General features: G+C 40.4%; 2 protein-coding genes across 4 annotated transcripts in view; both read left to right on the top strand.

Annotated features, from left to right (window-relative positions):
• The first annotated feature begins 292 nt into the window (after positions 1 to 292).
• On the top strand, positions 293 to 10,848 carry ncapg2 (non-SMC condensin II complex, subunit G2). 3 transcript variants are annotated; one of them, XM_077508955.1, is made up of 26 exons: positions 293 to 685; positions 1,055 to 1,222; positions 1,308 to 1,422; positions 1,489 to 1,646; positions 2,053 to 2,187; positions 2,285 to 2,379; positions 3,390 to 3,546; positions 3,734 to 3,826; positions 3,908 to 4,024; positions 4,163 to 4,339; positions 4,421 to 4,573; positions 4,872 to 5,094; positions 5,178 to 5,257; positions 5,649 to 5,816; positions 7,078 to 7,148; positions 7,226 to 7,379; positions 7,455 to 7,622; positions 7,737 to 7,832; positions 7,910 to 8,059; positions 8,221 to 8,317; positions 8,421 to 8,617; positions 9,193 to 9,318; positions 9,508 to 9,611; positions 10,191 to 10,309; positions 10,373 to 10,463; positions 10,545 to 10,848. In XM_077508955.1, exons 1-26 carry the CDS (start codon positions 608 to 610, stop codon positions 10,603 to 10,605), a joined length of 3,351 nt encoding a protein of 1,116 aa, XP_077365081.1. In that variant the 5' UTR covers positions 293 to 607; the 3' UTR covers positions 10,606 to 10,848. The 3 variants fall into 3 exon arrangements, with proteins under 3 accessions (XP_077365081.1, XP_077365082.1, XP_077365080.1); XM_077508956.1 differs by having other exon boundaries at positions 7,226 to 7,382; positions 10,191 to 10,291; XM_077508954.1 differs by having other exon boundaries at positions 7,226 to 7,382.
• Positions 10,849 to 12,074: 1,226 nt separating this feature from the next.
• Positions 12,075 to 19,820, top strand: part of ptprn2 (protein tyrosine phosphatase receptor type N2) — a 128,251-nt gene continuing 120,505 nt past the window's right edge. The window contains exons 1-2 of the mRNA XM_077509083.1: positions 12,075 to 12,411; positions 18,045 to 18,095. Coding sequence (XP_077365209.1) covers positions 12,324 to 12,411; positions 18,045 to 18,095 — 139 coding nt within the window. The 5' untranslated portion in view covers positions 12,075 to 12,323. The remainder of the gene's footprint in view (positions 12,412 to 18,044; positions 18,096 to 19,820) is intronic.

Genomic DNA, 19,820 nt, shown 5'->3' with positions numbered 1-19,820 from the left:
ACCTTTAGATAGATTATTTAAATTACATTTTTTAGGGTCCTCGATTTACGAGTACCCATCCTACAATGGGGAGTGCAACGCTAATTTCTTATACAAGTCGCTAACGTAGTAGTTAAATCAAAATATTATAAATATATTTATCTTAAAAAGGAAATACATTAAATTGTTATATGTGGAGACCGCACCAACCGAGGAAGCGCCAATGTAGTAACGTATGTGGGACTATGTCGCCATCAAGTGGCAGGGAAGAACAACTACATGTTTTGTGACATCACAAATGACGTTGTAGGTAGGAAGTCGTCAGTGTGGTGGTACGAATTTGCGCGGGTTGACTGCGGCGGTTATGGAGGACTGTCAGGTTGAATAATCGCCGCAAAAAAAGCAACAAGACGATTATAGCCGCTCGTTTAAATGCATTATGACTACAAGACAAACTTATCGTTCGGTAGGCAATAGTTTGCTTTTGTAAAACTTAAAACACTTTTTTCATATCGGCAGTCATGTTTGTTTGGACCGTACAATCACTTACGCTTTTTTTTGTGAGCCTCCCGTAGCTACTTTTCACTTTATACTCCAGCGGTGTTTCATTTTTAATAAAAGCGAAAACATGTCCAAACGTGAGGCGTTCATTGAAGCCGCCTGTAAGGAAAATGTGGACGACTTCCTTCAGTTCGTCCAACTTCATGTAAGTATTTGTAAACTCGTACCACCTGATATAATACCTCTCCAAGTACCAGTACATGGCACAACATATGTTGGGGGAAATATACTTCATCTTTATTTCGTAATGTAAAATAATAATGTAATGGCAACAACAACAACAAACGAAATATTTGAATGTGCAATAGTTTAACCCCACAAATGTTTGTTAAACAAAAAGTGGTAGAAATTTAACATTATCGGATTAAAATCCAATTTACTTGTTTACATAAATGTACTGCATCCAAAGGAACCAAATGTATATTGCTGTTTTAACTCAATGACGTTTAAGCCTGTGTTCTGAGTAACTTTGTCTCTGACGTGTATTTTCCCCACTTGCGGTTGTATTGAGCAGAAGGAAAGAACGGACCCTTTTGACATCGAGGAGGTGATGGAGGAAATGTCCAGGGATCAGCGTGAGGCTCTGTGGGGAAAACTTGCCTCCCTCCTTCGGGACTTTCTTCTGGAGGTGCCCCCGGAACGCTGGGAGGAGGACATGGAGACCGATTCTGCTGTGGATGCTGTGAGTTGTTGTTACTGTTTTCTTTTTTGTGTTGTGGGAAGGGGGCCGTGGCGAAGTGTTCAATTTGTTTGTCACTTTCCTCCAGAAACGTGTGAAGGCCATTGTGGCCGGTGTGACTCTCGTAGCCACTGTATCTCTGAATGTTCTGCAAGACGGCGACACCTACAACGGGCTTCTTATTATTACCCGCCAGCTTCACGGTTTGTGTACCACCACCTTATTTTATATACCGCCACCACACTGCTTTTCTTATTTTTCGTATCCAGATGTTCTGGTTGTGCTTCCCGTAACGGAGACTCACGTGCTTTTCCACATCCACGTGCTGTGCGAGGCCTGGTGGAAGAAAAACCTGCGGGACAAAGACAAGTTTGGCCTCACTGCTTTGGTCATTGCGTTGAAGAAGAGCTTCCTTTCAATAAGACCGGTGAGTCGATTAGCAGAACATTTGTAGGCAAATGCAGTATGAACTTTAGGGTGCATAGTCTAGGTCAGGTCAGGGATGGCCAGCGTTACAAAAAACTTCCACTACCACAGATAGGTAATTGTAAGTTCTAATAATACCATTCACCACTAGATGGCAGACATCACATAGAAAAGAAGCAAGTCCACCTGCTTACATGAAAAAATAAACAGTACTCAGTTGTGAAGTACAAAATAGACCCCAATACAGTACCATTTTTTTCAGTATACGCAATAATATAAAGCAAGTTAATCATTGACGAATCAATGGTATTACAGCAACCTATATTCAAATGAGAATTGCTAAAATGCTAACATGCAATAAGGTGTTATACTGCACATTGTAGGTAATGTTGAACCTCTAATTTCAGATCACTGAGCTCCAAAGAGTGTGGAGCCTCCACAATGTGCTCTCGAGTGTGGACTATGCGTCTGAGGACGGCAAGCAGCTGGCCGAGCAGCTGGTGCGGTGTTTCCAACGTCCCGCCTTCATCAGGAACGACGACGTGAGCGCAGAGGGGTTCGCTCGCGCAAATCGCCCTGATGCCAACGAGCTGAGAGCGACCCTGTGTGTGTTTGTGTGTGTGTTTTGCGGCACCACAGAGCAAGAGGTTCATGGTGTTCCTCTTCAGCTGGCACGTCGACTTCATACCGCTCATCCACGGCACCATCAAAAATCAGCTGCCGTTCTTTAACAAGTGAGAGGCCGCCCTCTACCTTATAACACCTATTTTAATTTGAGTATTTTATTTTTACACCGGTTTGGCTGTGTCCAAAGAACATAGGTTGAATTTGCCAGATGATGGTGGATTGAAAATATTATTAGAATCGTCATCTCTCCCTTAAATTCGTCTTAAATGGTCAGATTTGACAAAAATAAAATCCAATAGGATTTTAAGTGCACATTTATTCTATCTGCAAGATTTCAATTTGGACAACTGCGTTTCAATTTTAATTTTTAATATTTTTCCATCAGATGGTGCTTATTTATCCCATTCAAAACATGTAGCAAAGTTTCACACATTCATACTGTTTTCTGCAGCAGTTTCATGGCTCTGAACCGGTACTCAACCTAAAAGATGTTCCATAGAAAAGATAATAAAAAGTATTTAATCCCACATTTATCTGGTCACATAAATTAATGCAATCCTTCATTTGGCTGATTTTAAATACGGTACTGTCTTTCAGTGTTTTTATATATGTCCACCAGGTGGCACTACTTCCCCATTCAAATTATGCATCCAAAAGTTTGTACATAACGGGTGCCTCACTACTTACCTGATAATGACTTCACCCGAAATATTAAATATATTTTTAGCACATTTTAAGTCTTTAATTTGTTTAGAACACCAAGTTTGGACTTCTAAGCAAAAAAGACTAACACATACAAAACACTTTTTTTAATAGCCGCCATTATAAAACTCAGGTTCATTTATGTAGCTCTTTCACAACAGAACACTTTATAGAACACGACAAGTAGAATCATTAAAGATTGAAAGCACATAGTCCAAATTTAAATACATACTTGGTGTAAAAAAAAGTTTCAGAAGCACTGTTTTACAAGATTGGAGAAAAAGTGTGAGATAAAATATTTTTACATCTGTTTTTGGGAAGCTGGTCATTTATATAGTCTGGGGATAAATGATAGAAGACGTTGAAGTTTTTTAACGTCATGACCCACCATCACAGTGTCATCGTTTGGTTCCAGGACGATCATGGGGCACATTGCGGAGATCTACTACCGAGCCTGGAAAAAGGCCAGCCACAACTTCCAGGAGGCGATCGAAAGCGAGTGCATACAAGACTTCATGAAGTGCGCCATCCTGATACCCAGGTCGTCGCCCGTCCTCCACAAAGTCCTACAGGTAAGGCAGAAAAATCTAAAATGGCTTTCAGTGGTTCAATTTTCAAGGCATTAGATTTTGAAGCATGTTCTGTAATTGTTCAAACTTGTCATGCAAGTTGATGCGTTTTCAGAAAACAACAGATAACAAAAGACGAAGCTCATAATAATCTTAATATGTTTTCTCTCTCTTTCTCGCTTTTCCGCAGATCATCTTCTATTTCCACAAGAATAAAGTCTACCGCCCAATTGAAAAGATGCTCAGTGTCCTCTACAAGCCCATTCTTTGGAAGTACCTTAGCGTGCGTATTCCTTGAGTTTTATGAATCCATCTTTGCGCCACACAAGCAAAACGTCGTCTGTACATCGTCTCGTCCCTGTAGGTCCCTAATTTTGAGGTCCGCGCCAACGCCACGTTGCTGTTCACGGACGCCTTCCCCATCGTCGATCCCAGTCAGGACATCGAAATCGCCCTTCAAAAGCAGCTGGACACACTCATGGTAGGTGTGTTTTTGTAAACATGCTCATTTTGAAGTCTGTGAGGGTTTTTTGTACACTTCAGTGATGTTCAAGAGTGCCATATTTCATTAAATCTGAATTTGTGAAAAACTAAAGTGTCTCCCTATCTCCACTTTAAGGTCCTGCTGTTTGACAAACACGTCTGCGTGCGCTGCAACGCCATCCAGGGCGTCTGCGGGATCCTCGCCAGATGCTGGGAGATGCTACCGACGGTCGTGATCGTGGACTTCCTGAAGAAATTGGAGGAGTTGGCGAGCGACGGCAGCTCCGACGACGTCCGCGGCTCAGTCTTCACGGTGGGACTTCCTCGGGCAACACGGCAAAATGTGACGCAGGCCTCGAAATGTTGACGTTAATGTCCACGCGGTTCTCGTCAGTATCTGTGCCTAGTCTTGGACAATGTGCTCAGCCATCCCGTGCTGAAGAAAATGGTGCCCAAGTTCAGCAACAGCCTCCACGACAGGTCGGAGAAGGTCCGCGTGGCTTTTGTCGACCTGCTGCTCAAGCTCAAGGCGGCCCGTGTGGCCAAGGTACGCCAACACGCCGTTTGCGCTCAAAGGCCACTTCATTAGACACACATCCACCAGCTCAGTGATCCAGATATTGAAGAAATCTTCAGGTATGATTGACAGTGTCCACTAAATTTTCAGAAATAAATCCGAATCATGAATCAGCCCTTACAAAAATGGATCCCATTATTGCGCCAGTGTACCAAATGGAATTAGGTGAATGGCCCTAATTTGAATTCAACAATTGTGTTTGTGTGATCGTGCTGCTGTGCCCAATTTAATGACTCGTGACGAGTCTCATCGCTGAACTCCTCCGCAGTTCTGGGATGTGTGCAGCCTGGAACAACTGGTGGGCCGCATGGCCTCCGACAAGGTACACGTGTCCAAGCGCGTGGCCGAGCTTCTCTTCGACTCTTTCTTCCCCGCGGACGCCTCGGGGTTGGAGTGGTGCAACCGTTGCGTCACCCTCATCCTCATGAGCCCCGTGGCTGCCCGGAAGTTCTACCTGTACGCCCACAAGCACACCAGCCAAACTAACATAGGTAAGGCTTAAGTGCACTATAACATCATTATAGCAGGTAGATGTTTAAGATTAAACTCTGTTGTACTGTTTTTTTGCAATCAGTGAAGCTTATGCTGGCCATCCGCAGTGTCCTGAACTCCAGCATCCCGAGCAATGGTGATAGCTCACATCTTGACAACTTGGTAAGAAAAAAAAAGGGGCAAACCACCAGCACGGGGATCCGAGATAATATTTTACTTCGTAATAACACTGAGTAATAACATAATTGACTAGAATGTGAATAATCTGTGCATTTTGAATTAATGCTGCAATCCAATTCATTGTGCTGCTCCTTCTGGTATGCCCACTGGGTGGCAGTATAATCATCATGCAAACACAAACAAAGGCGAATACTACTTCAAGTATTACTGAAAGTGACTCAGTAAGATCTTTTTTTTAAATAGATGATAAAGAATATATAGTAAGTATCCTACAACAACAATTAGGAATGAACTTTATTTTTTTGCTCAAGCTTTGTGTAAAATCTTTGAGTCTCAATCTGCAATGTCGATGTGTTGTTCTCTGCGGCCTCAGGCCGAGCAACCAAAGGCACTGGACAAGGACACGGTGGCCAGTCTGCTGGAGGTGGTGGCCATCCTGTGGACGACCGTCAACAAGGCCCTCCAGCGAAACCAAGAGATCCAGCAGCACCTGTATGCTCAGTTTGGCCGAGTCATGAGCAAGTACTTCGGCAAATTCACGGTACGCAGTCACATCATACCTTTGACTTTTTTTTTTTTTTTTTTTGCGGTTGATGTTTGTGTGTTGAGTTGTTTTGTCTGTTTGTGATGGGTGCTTGTGTGTTTGTGCGCTAGTTTATTTTGTTAAATGGCGTACATAGACAATATGAGATGCGCACTGTGATGCCTTTATTTGCTTTTTCTCACATAGTATACATCTCAAACTTACTAAAACTGCATCTATACCAGTGATTCTTAACCATATTGGAGGTACTGAACCCTGACAGTTTTCTGTGCGTTCATCGGGCCATTCTTTATTGAATTTTATTTTCATCCGTTATTGATTTATTTATGTATTTATTTATTTAATTATTTATTTTAATTTAGACTCAAGGAAGTACTCCTTTAGTTTTTCTAGACAGCTAGATTGGAATAGATTTGCTCAACTTGTCATTGCAAATCATGCAGTTGGGACAGCTGACTCCCATCACTCAACTATATTTATGGAGCCCAGGGGCAGCGGATATAATGAGAACAGCCCCAGAATTGAACTGTGTGGAACACCATATGTAGGGATAGACCGATTATCTGCCGGGCCGATTATCGGTGCCGATATTTGGCAGTTTCACAAATATCGGTATCGGCCTTTTGACCAATCTGACGGCCAATAAAGCGGGTATTTTGAACACATTATGATAATTTTTCACCTTCTGCAAAAATCTTTTGAAACTTTTTATGAATCCTGTTGAAAGCCCCAAATTTGCTACGTTTGCATTCATTTTTTGCACAGTGAAATACAGGAACTTTTCATTCATGGATCTATTTCAATTTCCACTTTATAAATAATGATGCTGACACTGGGAATTCCCTACAAAAAGTTAAAAAAAAATAAAAATGTTGAAACTCCCTGCATTTTTTTAAAATATATTTTTTAAACAAAGCTGTCAATATTGTTTAAAATTAAAAGAAAAAGTACTTTTTAATTTTTACACTAATATTTTCTCCTCTACAGCAAATAAATATCGGCTTGAAATATCGGTTATCGTTCTCCTTGACTACTAATAATCGGTATCAGTATCGACCTTGAAAAAGCCATATCGGTCTATCACTAACCATATGTTCCATTATACATGTAAATTCATATTGCACATATTTGTCCGACCACTTTATTTTTTTGCTCGGTGTAATTAGTATGGAGGGATTAAAATAATAAGTGCGTCTTTGCGAAACATTTGAGTTGGCTGATCTAATACTTATCTCATTTAATGTAATCTATCATTCAGGATCAACAATGCCAAGATCCCCTCATGCATATTGCGTCCTTCATGCCTGCCAATGCGGTGCCAACATTTAGGTAAAGTACATTAGGTCCAACAAGTGCATCCATCTGCCTCTTGCACTGACATTTTTGTGGGGGCTTACTTGTCCCAGCTATGGTGTACTATCCCGCCTGAGGAAGATGGAACCCGGGGCCACGCCCGTGGCGTACGGCCCGCTGCTGGTCTGCATGTGCAGTTGGGACAAGCTCTCCGGCGTCCTGGAGCTCATGATCGAATGGCTTTCCGAAGCCCTGCCCGAGCAGCAAGTGGTCAGTCTGTCCATTTGTCTGTCTGTCGTCATGGTAACGGCAACACTCAATCGATGTCTCGCCTCTTGACAGTTTACTCTCAAGCGGAAGGTGACCATTCAGGAGAAGGCGGAGGCGAAGCCGGACCTGGCGCTGGCCTACTTGGACTGTCTGCTCCTTCGCCCGTCCACGCGGAACAAAGTCCTGGCTCTCAGTCAGGGGCCACTCAAGCGTCTCTACACTATTCTGGGGAACTGGAAGGTGAGTTGCATATTCGTCATATTTCGACTTCATATGATATTGTGGAGTCAGTGTGTGTTGTTTTCTTTACATCAATGTTAAAACTACTTCTTGTGTGAATGTTCTTTTCCGCAGTCGCTGCTTTGCTCTGGCCCTAGATCTTCCTTTGCAGACCTGGCCCTTAAGGCCTTCACCTGTCACAGCCGCCTCAGTGTGCACCTGCAACACGACGTGAGTCTCATCATCCGCGCGTTTCAAGCCGTGACAAGGAAAGCCGTCTTTCGTAAATAAAGGGCATCTCCCCCTAGCTGTTTGCCGGCCGCGAGTATCTGCAGTCTCTTGAAGATACGGCCACGTGGGTGGCTGACAGGGTACTGCCATTCGTGACCGACAGTCATCAGGGAGCTGCTGATGGGGAGGCGGAGCGTTCAAGAGAGTTGGCAACGCAGATAACCAAGGTCAGCGCCATGTCGTCTGGGAGGCGCGTTTCAATCGTGACTGAAGTGTCAATCCTTCATAGGAAAAAAATTAAATACCACTGGAGTACATTTTTGTGTCAAAGTACTACTGCGACCTTCAAGAACTTGAACGAGAAAGTGACTTATTGTCCATCCATCAGAGCTTCCTGGCAATTTGTGGAGACGTGGTGCTCAGTTTGGACGACAGCTCCTTCAACTCTAAAGCGCTGCACCTCTGCTCGCTCGTCGTGCTCTCAGGTGAACCTCACAAAATGATGACTTTTATTCTGAACTAAAATTATAGCAACTAAAACTTAACATTGTCTCTGTCTGTCTCCCTCTCGCTCTCTGTGTGTAACAGAAAGCGGCTACCTGTGCATTCCCGACGTGCTGCCGGTTCTGAAGACATTGACGGTGAGTTACTCACAAGTTCACCACAAACCGGCTGACGAGCAGGATGCCGCCGGCAAGTGTCTGGCGGTGGTAGCGAACATATTCCAGAAGATTATTGAACTCCTTGCTCGCCGACTTAAGAACGAGCCGGAAGAAGGTAGACAGGTATGTAGACAGTTATATTCGAGACTGACTTTATTATTCTGCACAAATCTTGTTTATACGCAGGTGGGATAAAATAGCTTTACAATAAACTGTGATAACATTTAAAATGGTTTCTATTGTTAAAGAGAGAGGTGAGAAAGTAGACCTCCTTGCATTTTTTTTTAAATGAAAATGTGTTGCAATGTTAGGGCTGTGCAATTGATCGAAATTCAATTACAATTTCAATTTTTACACTCCACAATTACAAAAGCAGCACAATTATATATTAAAAAAAAAAAAAAGAATGCTAATGCTAATTTTGAGTTGTTTGAATTAATACATTTGCAGCCTTTTTATTTTATTTTAAAATAACAAATATAATACATTTTGTTTCATTCAAATGGAACTTGCACAATTGCAATGGTTCAATTTTTTTTATTTGCAACCCTATTGCAACACTTTCCATTGTGATCATCGTGATAATAAACACTTTGCTCAAGATATTTGTGATATAAAATGTTCACCCTATTTCATCACTAGCATTTAGTACAGGTAATTGTCAGCAAAGCAACTTATAGTTTGTTGTTGTTTCTTAGCTGTGTCAGTCAGCGTTGAGTGGCCTCGCCGACTTCCTGCAAATGGCTCAAACCTGTAAACTCAGCGGGGTCTTTGACACCCTTTTTGCCCTTGTCATCGTGGAGACAAGATACACCCTCCAGAAGGTGAGCGGGAATTTCAAGGTGTGTTGAAGTCTTTCAAAAATGATTGATGGGTTTGGACAAAGGTAGATACATAGTAAAACAGTTGGGTTAGTAGGTAGGTTTTTTGCTGGATATCTGCATACCTAGATTGATGGCTAGGTACTATGAAGTGGATGATGACGTTCCCTCTCCCCTCCCCAAACCCTCAAGATGACGCACCCCGAAGAAGTGATAATTCCCGAGACCGTGAATGACTTGCCTCCGCTCTCCAGCATCCTCCTTTCAGTCATCCTCAAGTCTCCGCCGGTCACCAGGTATGAAAAAGCTTCACAGAGAGTATTACCTCCCACCAAGCACAATTTTTTAGTTTTTTAGGGTTACACAAAAATAACAAAAACAGAGAGAGAGATTAGAGTTGACAGTATTCAGGCCACACTGGAAAAAAACAAAACATACGACAAATTCATACTCTGATAATAGTCATAAAAAATGTGTCCTCTAAAATTATTTTCTCACAGATATTTTCTTCTCTTCAAAATATCGCTATATTCTTGTAAGATTAGTAACCGGTATGTTAACAAATAAATAAATACATACAATTCTCAAAGTGTGTGTTTTTTTTTGTTTTTTTTTATTTGAAAGAATTACCGTAGAACAAATTTCAACTTTTGACAAAGTGATATTTTTCCCTGACCGCATGACTTTATTCACCAGAGTTGACTGATTTTACCTTGAAAAATATATTTACTAGACTTTTTATTTATTTATTTATTTTTTTTCCCCCAAAAAAATATGACTTTCTCAGAGATTACATATTGGCTCCAAAAAAAATAAATACAATTTTTTTTTTACAATCTTGAATTCATTCAATGGAGCTTGCGTGCTGCCTTCAGGGCTTTTTCGGCCGAGGTTCTCGCCTCGCTGGATTCGGAAGCCTTCGCCACTCTGACTGAGCTGGCCGCTGTTGTGTACCTCCTGGCAGTCCTGCGACACGGTGGGCCAAATTGTCCTGGTAATACCATATCATTTATCAATATTAGTGTACTTGTCTGTAATATTTCACCTTTCTTTGCAGCTGAAAAGTTTAATGTGTGCTTGAAGAGAGCTGCCATAGCTGTGGAGCAGCAAATACAAGCGCACGCAAATGCAGAGTGCGACGTCCAAAGGTAGGCTCACATCAAATAAGAGTGAATTATGAAATATTTGCTAAGGTTCATGATGCAATGATGTTTTCTTTGTCTCCACAGGGTCATTTTTCGATCTTCTGTGACAAAGCTGAATGAAATCTTGGCACATTGGGCGGACTAAAAAAGAAAAAAGAAAAAAAAAAAATCTCGATTGTCACCATTTCTATATTTGTCATATTAAAAACATTGATTTCTATTTTTTTGCATGTATATGTAACTGTTGAAGTGGTTGTTGATACAAAATATATATTTTACACTGCAGTTGATTTTCACATATGATGTCCATGTGCTACTATTATATCCTATTATATATAGGATGCAGAACATGGTTGCTTCGAATTAAAATGGCTAACTTCCTGTTCAATTTTGGGCATGTATTTTTTTTTTCTTAATAAACTTTCCAGGGGCTCTACTGAATGCATTTTGGTGGGTCGTGTTCAGGACCCTACAATCATCCCCCCCCCCCTCCAGGAATCATTCACTTGAAAAATGTTCTCTTGGCATTTGCCATGAGAATACTAAATATTGACAAATAACCGTGTCATTTTACATATATACCAGTAGTTATTACAGTATAGATAGAGAAGGGTATGTAATTATTTGGGTAGGTAGATGGATTGTTATGTAATTCGATAACATGGTTTAGATCAGGGGTGTCAAACATAAGGCCCGCGGGCCGGATCAGATCCGCAAAGGGGTTTAATCCGGCCCGCGAGATGATTTTGTAAAGTAAAAAATAAAATAAAATAAATAAATAACATTGTAATGTCGGACTAATTAATCAGCCAGCCACAATCAAAATATATAAAATTTGTAATTTCACAAGCAGTCCTCAGACAAGCAATGCAACGTACGGGGGAATTGTCCTGGATGTCATTTTTTTCACACAACTTAAAAGTTATGGTTTGTTTAATTGTTATTATTATTATTTTAAATCATAGACCAACATAAATGTGTTAAATACGACACAAATTAAATTACTGTTAACAAAAATCGATATGACAAGGATTAGCGTCCTTATAACGTCATTAAATACGCCAGGCAATGCATTCTGGGAATGCATACAATATATATGCAAAACAGGTCGATTTAACACGTCCAGAACGTATACCGGGAAAGTGTTGCCGCGTTCCATTAGCATTTGTGTTATTCTTCGGAACAACATAATTACACTTGAGTTCTGTAATTTAGGTCTGGTCCACGAAAATCTGCGTATAAATGACGGAAATCGTATATAAGTTATATACCGTTATTTTACCGATGTGGCCCACTTGGTAATATATTTTCTTCCATGCGGCCCCTGAGCTAATATGAGTTTGACACCCCTGGTTTAGATAGTCTAGTTAGCCTAGAATCTAGGCTAGGTAGATAAATGACAAAGCCAGGTAGCTAGTTTGGTAGAAGGTACATTTGATGATTATGTAGCTTCTTAAAGAGATGTGCAATTGGGCATGTAGTTAGATGTGTTGGTATGGTAAATTAGTTTGCTAGCTGTTATCCACACTTGGGTGCCCCTCTTCGCCCGTTGTATTGATGCGGCCCTGCCTGCTTTCCTTCCGCACGTTTCCCCGCCACGACTCCGTGACGTCACGTTTAGGAGGGGCTCCTCCATTCGAGTCGGTCGCTGTTCTCGGTGCTGAAACTAGCGACGGCCGCGTTCTTCTCCACTCCCCGCAATTTGCAGCCATTTTAGGTTCTTCCTCCAAACCCCCCCTCCCCCGAAGCAAGCGACATGCCCCTCTAGCTCACAAGCGACTCCCCCGGGGCTGCTCCCACCTGGCTGGCGTCGGCCGCAGTCATGCTCTCGTAAAGCGGCCATGGATTGAGCCAAGCGGCAGGATGGAGTCTCCGCGGTGTCCCGTGCTCGTCTTCGCCTTGGCCGCCTGCCTTGGCTGCTTCGTACCTGTCAACGCCGACGGAAGCTTTGGTGAGCATGTCTGTCTTTTTTTTTTTTCCATTTATTTTCAATTGTCACGATATGGGTGTTAATTTGAAGGAGGTAAAAAAAGTTGAGACCATATCCCCCTTGTATGTTTCCATCTTCCAAAAAAACAAAAACAACTGGTCTATTATAATAGTTTGGTGTTGCAAGGTGAAATCCATACATCCCCATAGGAAAGTTACATAATGGACAACAAGGCCCATGCAGTTAGCATCATGATAGACAGTACTCCCACTGGTCATTAGGTACACCTGTGCCATCTACTTTAATACAATTGAAAAAGTAATAGGAAGTTATTAGGTAGTCAATTAACAGTATATTTGTTGGTGGTGTTACTTTGAGAACTGTAATATTTTGACTACTTTGGTTCGTGGACAAAATATGGGGAACACCTATCAAAATTAGAATTAATGCATCTGCGTAATGCAATATCATTTATAAACAGTGCTTGAAATTATTGACTAATATAAAAAAAAAATCTGCGCCACCAGTATGTGTATATTATGTATGTATTTAATATACTGAAAATTTGTTTTAATATACTTCAAATGTATGTAGTATCCTTACATATATATACTGTATTTATTATATGCAAACATATTGAACTATTTACTGTGTTCGACGATTATATTTTCAGGCTTTCAAAACAAAAGACCTGTCAAGAATGTAAGTTAAGTGCATGCATGATTCTATAACTTCAAAAATGATTATCACATTTGGTTGCAATAAAATGTCACTTATCGAAAGGGGTGTGGCATCCTTTTTGTTTTTAAGTGACCAGCCAGTAGACTATCATACCCCTTGACTGATGTGTGAGCATAAACATATTAAAACGCATACAATACACGTACTTAACACACGGCACTTGGAAAACCGCTTAAATATTTATTAACATCCACTGCATTCCATTCCAGCGTCACATTATGGCGCTCCCAGTTATGAAGCCACAGCGTGACTTTGAGGGGTGATTCATACAGATACAGGCTGCTCCATATTGTACATGTGGTGTATATTTGGAAGCATCCTGTGCATACATACGTCAGTAGTGCAGCGTGGGAGAAAAACTTCAGCGTGCGAGTGCACATAAATTGTATCGGCCGGGCTAAAATGCTTTATGATTTCTGCATATTAATGGCTTTGGAATATGAAACGGTGGCAGCCTTTATAAATTCACTTCAAGGCTTTTGTGTGCGTTTGGTTTTATGTGAGAAAGGACAAAACAAATCCTTGGCCCTTACGCTAGTGGTGGTGGATGATAAATGGGTGGATATACACAGCTAGTTAGATTAGTAGGTATCAATAGATACATTAAAGCACATTTTCCTACATTTGTATAAGATGTTGGTGTGGTCCGATGAAACCAATGCTTTTTAGGTTTTTAGATGGTTACGTATATAGATGAGAATGTAAATTTTGAAGTATAGATGATTTGTACGTACCTAGGTGGATAGTAAGTATGTAGATAGGTCAGTAGTTGTCATATCCTGGTAGAATAGATCGACACTTACTGTACTTGTTAGGGATGTAACGATAAGGTCAATATCGTGATATTATAAAACTGCCACAATATCGTCATCTTCATGTTCACGATATTTAAAAGGAACACATCTTGTTAAAAAAAAGTCAGTTGATTTCCATTTGTGCAGTTCGAGCTCCCTCTAGTGGCTAGTTTATTAGTGCAATTTAATTTTCATTAGGGATGTTTTGGCCTTCTATGTTTAAAATCTATGCTAATTGTCAGATGAAGGGGAACCTAATTTGCTTGTGAAGTGATACATGTGTGCCTCAATATTGTTATTAGAGATTGTAGGTGGATTATATGCATTGCTGTTATGTATAAAAGCACAATATTGTGGGTTTTTTTTTTAGTATGAGCTCTTTTTTTTTTTTTTTTTTTTTTTTTTTTACAATATTGTAATCTTTTTTAAATATTGCCAACCCCCCAACAATATCGTGATAATTATCGTATTGTGACCTTCATATCGTGATATCGTATCGCGATGTTTGGATATCGTTACATTCCTATTACTTGTACAGTATGTTTGCAAGTTACTAAAAAATGCAAGCTAAAGTCTAATGTAAAAAAAAAAAATACCAGTCGATTTCCAGCCTTTAAAAAATTCTTATAGGAACTAATCAAAATATAAACAATTAAAAAAAAAAATAATCAGTACCGCATCCATCATGTGTTTGAGTTTTGCGGTCCTGCTATTTTGCAAGTTTTTTTTGGTAAAGTTTTGCAACTCAAATTTCCCTGCTGTTTATTTTGGGTGTAATTCTGGTACTGACCACTAGATGATGCCACACTATTGTGTTTACACTGTAAATTCAGAAGAAGAAGAGGAAAAACAGGAAGTGGTATTAAATCTGTAATTCTAGAATGTACTATACATCTTGTGGCATAATTATTGATATATATTGTGAGATGATAAGGTAAATTTGTTCATAAAGTGTATTTAAAGACCTTGAAAAATAAGTGCTGTTGTAAATGCTATAAAAAGGGAGTCTTTAAAGAGGGCATCTTATCCCTTGCTCTTGCTCTCTGACTGTCCATATGATTCATAATGTGTTTGTTATTTTAAAAGTGTGTTAAAGACCTTGAAAAAATAATTGCTGTAAATGCTATAAAAATATACTTAGGGAGTGTTTAAACAGGGCATTTCTATATTGCGGGTTTCAGTTATCACAGTGGTGATAAAACCTTGATTTTCCCGGACCGTGTTTGCAGTCACAGTTAACGTTCTTGTTAAATGTAGCTGTCATTCAAGTGTGGAAATACGATGATGTTAGCCATTATACATTTATGTAAGCTTGTAATATCCTGACTGAGCTGAAACCTTCACTCACAGCGGGCGAATGTGACTTATTGTATGGCTGCTGCTCACGGTTCTATGCAGACGGTTTGTATGGCTTTTGACGGGCGTCGCCACGCGGTGACATTTTAGTCGAGCGTGACAATGAATCACGGCGGGGGACGCTGACATGCGTCGTCATGTGACATTGACGTATGGTTTTTGTTGACGCGTGGCAGTTGACTTGTGACATAAGGCAGGCACACGTTTTCATATTGTTTTTTTTTTTTAATTTAGATAGATGGGTATGTACTGTAATTAGATGAGTAGGTGGCATAGCTAGATATATTTAAAAAATGTTGGTATGGTAGCACACATTTCAGTGTGATCCTTCCTGTTCTGACTGGTGTGATAACAGGAGGAGTGTGAAGAAGAAGTTGCGACGAATTAAATTACACCGGCTTGCGTAGCCTCCCTCGGAGACGCTGTTGGCAAAATAACACCGAGCGCTCTTGTCGCCTGCATCCAAGCAAAGATTTCGCCTCCCGGGGGCCCCGGAGTGTGAGAACAGCCTCAGGTATTAAGAGGAAGGCCGCCATTGTTGAGTCGTCAGATATCTAACGAAGAGAACAGAAAAGAGGTCAAAAGATGGGTCGCCTCTTGTTGCGTCCAGTCTGGGAGCTAATCCACACGTGGTAATGAATGCCATCATGCCGGCTTCCTTTCAGGGTGATTAATACCCTACACCAGTTTCCATTGCAGTGGGGAAGCGCACAGCTGAGGCGGCAGATGCAAACCCAAAGGCGGCATGTTTTTTGTTTTGTTTTTTTTGTTTTGTTTTTTTTAACAAATTGGCAACTAGCAAGAGTCATCTTATGCTCTACACTGCAATGCTCCTGTGATACCATCAAGCTACTACAGTATATGCTTCGACCATACTGCATCAATAAAATCAGATCTGTTTGTGAGTAGATAGTTGATAAATTGGTAGCTAGATGTCTGTATTTAGTAGGAATGTCACGATATTAAAACTACCACAATATCGTCATCGTCATGTTCACAATATTTAAAAGGAACACATCTGTTAAAAAAAAGTCAGGTTGTTTTCCATTTGTGCAGTTCTAGCACTCTCTAGTGGCTAGTTTATTAGTGCAATTTAATTTTCATTAGGGATGTTTTAGCCTTCTATATTTAAAATCTATGCTCATTGTCAGATGAAGTGGAACCTAATTTGCTTGAGAAGCAATCAATGTATGCTTGCATTAGCAAGGAAGTGCCACAATATATATATATATATATATATATATATATATATATATATATATATATATATATATATATATATATATTTTTTTTTTTTTTTAATTATTATTATGAGCTCTCTTTTTTTTACAATATTGTGATCTTTTTTAAATCTTGCCAACGCCCCCACAATATTGTGATAATTATCGTATTGTGACCTTCATATCGTGATAATATCGTATCGTGATGTTTGGATATCGTTACATCCCTAGTATGTAGGTGGTTGGTAGATAGATGAGTTTTTAGCTATGTATGTAAATAATAGCTGTTCCTACCAATTATGCCAGGAGGAAATCATTGGCCCAGCTCCCGCCTCACTGATGCTAAGCTAACATGCTAACAATCCCAACCGGAGAGCCGACGAGACGATCCGACATCGCTCCGTCGTTCAATTCAGGCCAGACGCGAGGTCAAAAACTCGCCTATTTCTGGTGGCGCTGTTGCCGTGGCGACGCAGCCATCTTTAATTCATGGCTTGGCTGTTGCCGGGCGGACAGGCATGTCGCCAGGAACTGGCAGAGAGCGACCTGCATGGGAATTCTGGAAGACAGTCGGTGCTGAATGTGTCAGGCCCGGTTGCACCTGCGCTCTTGGTTGCGTTGCGTTCACTTTCAGGGGAAAGTCTCATCATTATTGTGGTTTAAAAATAATCTAGTATACAGTGTATCAAACTTGGAGCATAGAAAGCAAATCTGGAGATACATATTTTTGGAGATATTTTTGTAAATACTGTTCTTGCTTTCCCATCCGCCTGCAAAACCTCCAAAGACGCCACACTTTTTATAGCGGTTCAAAGTTTGACCAATTAGCACGTGGACATTGTTTTAGTCTGGATGCTTCATTAAGATATAGACTGGATAATTGTTGTTCCACCTGCATTCTTAATCGCTAATCAGCAGCATCAACAAAGATTACATTTTAATTAAATGGCGTCATTTTTAATCATCTCTGCCATGGGTGGAGGGAAGAGGAAGTGGCTTTTATCAGCCGTGCACGCACGCGCACGCTCGGCTGGATGCTTGATTTAATGGAAGGTCGTAATTAATATTGAGAGCTGACACGCTCCTCGGTTAAATTAAGGCAAAAAGTGATGAGGAGGTAAAGTAGGCCTGCCGCTCTACAATATGCAAATTGCATGTTAAAAACCCCACTGGGCATTATTTTCACTCCGAGGTGGAACAAGTGATGTGCACTTTCTCATTAAAATACTTCCTCCACTTTTTATTCTCTTATCGTTGCAAACTCTTCTTTCTGCTCAATCAGTCACCAGCTTTTCATTTTTGACTCATGTGGCCGCCCTCGTGCTAAAACGTGTAATTTAATTAAATCTTGTGCAAAAATAATGCAAAATATTCCATTTCAGTGACAAAAACAAACAAAAAGACCACCAATTTTTTTTACACAGTAAAAACAAGTATGATGGTGATTGTATTGGAAAAAAAAAAAGTGAGACAAAAAACTGTATTAGCTTAGCATTACTTAAACATTTGAGTAATATTTTTTGTTTTCTGTATTTTCCTTCAGGTTGCCTGTTTGAAGATGACCTTTGCCAAGCTTACGAGTTCTGTGTCAATGGTAAGTCAACATTTGAATTTTTTGCTTTGTTTTCTAGTTAATACAAAATTTATCCCAAATCAACTTATATTTTAATTTAATTTAATCATAATGGGACGGCACATTGGATGAGTGGTTAGCATCTCCGTCTCCAAGTTCTGAGGACTCGGGTTCCAGTCCAGGCTCCGGCCTTCCTGGGTGGAGTTTGCATGTTCTCCCCGTGCCTGCGTGGGTCTTCTCCGGGTACTCCGGTCTCCTCCCACATTCCAAAGACATGCATGGCAGGTTAATTGGGCGCTCCGAATTGTCCCTAGGTGTGCTTGTGAGTGTGGATGGTTGTTCGTCTCTGTGTGCCATCAATCAGTTCAGGGTGTGTCCCGCCTACTGCCCAAAGCCAGCTGAGATAGGCTCCAGCACCCCCTGCGACCCTTGTGAGGAATAATATTATGTGGGCATCTGTAAATTTGTATCCACAAGTCCAAAAACTGATTAATAAAGAGAATTTAAGCAATTTTTAAAAAGAATTCAAGCTAATTGTTAAGTAGATGTGCAAAAAGAGAAAATAAATAAATAAATGGAGCCAAATAAAGCAAACACTAAACAAAGCAAAAATGAAGCAATAAACAAATATGAATCATAATGAAGCTAATTTTTGGAGATGTAATGCAAAAGGTGATGTATTGCAAGAAGATTTAAGAGGGGAAAGAAGTGCCAAAAAAGTAGAGTAAATATAATGTACATTAACTCATTCACTGCCAGCCCAGCAAAAATGCATCATTTGACCTCTTTTGCCGTCAATGGCAGTGAATGAGTTAAACATAAATATTAATAATTAAAGCTAATATCCTAAACTGATCGAAAACATACAAATACAAAATTCTGTTTTTTTTTCGCAATGAATTCTGACATAATTGTTGTACCAGAAGTAAATAATACGTGAAGAAATATAAAAATAGTAATAATTAAAGCTAATATGATAAGTAGATAAAATGTTAAAGGTGATTTATTGCAGGCCGCTGATCAGTGTACTTACTATAAACATGATTTCATGACATCACAGACAATATGAAAATGGTCCTGTCTGGTTTGGTTGCCTTGGTAACCCGGCATCGCTGCTGATGAGTAGCAGGAAGTGCGGGGGTCGGCCACTTCACTTTGTCCCTGAAGTGCTAGCCTGCTTTACTCTGAGCCCAGTTGCTAATAATAATAATGTCATGCAGGCCCACACCATAACAAAAGTAAGGTTTTGTCATCTCAGAAAAAAAAAAGATTGTTCTTATTCTTATTATATAAGGAAGGAAGGCAGACTGGCAATGACATAACCAGTCTACTCAATATTTCATGTGCAGCATCTCTGGCCGGTTTCCATGGCAACGGGGCTCTATTAACAATGCAATTCCCTTCTGGGATTGTCAGGGGAAAGGCACTCACTCACTCACTCACTCACTCACTCACTCACTCACTCACTCTTTATTTATTTATTTTTTTAAGTAGTGAAACAGTAAAGAGGCATAAATCCAGACACCATTCCACCCACACACTGCAGGCTGCTATCTCCTGTGTGAACGCGTATGCTTTGGGAAGGAGACAGGAATGTAATTATGCAAAAAAAAAAGAAAAGAGAAGGCGGAGGAGACAAGTGATGACTTATTAGGACACATTTGGACGGGTGTATTGGCAGCACAAATCGATGTGTCCAGACAGGCCATGATGTCGAGCGCAGATAAACGGAGCCATCAGGGCGGG

Source organism: Festucalex cinctus, chromosome 20 (assembly GCF_051991245.1).
Source record: "Festucalex cinctus isolate MCC-2025b chromosome 20, RoL_Fcin_1.0, whole genome shotgun sequence".
Lineage (NCBI taxonomy): Eukaryota > Metazoa > Chordata > Actinopteri > Syngnathiformes > Syngnathidae > Festucalex > Festucalex cinctus.
The sequence above is the reverse complement of the archived record's forward strand: the minus strand, read 5'-3'. Positions and strand labels throughout refer to the sequence as shown.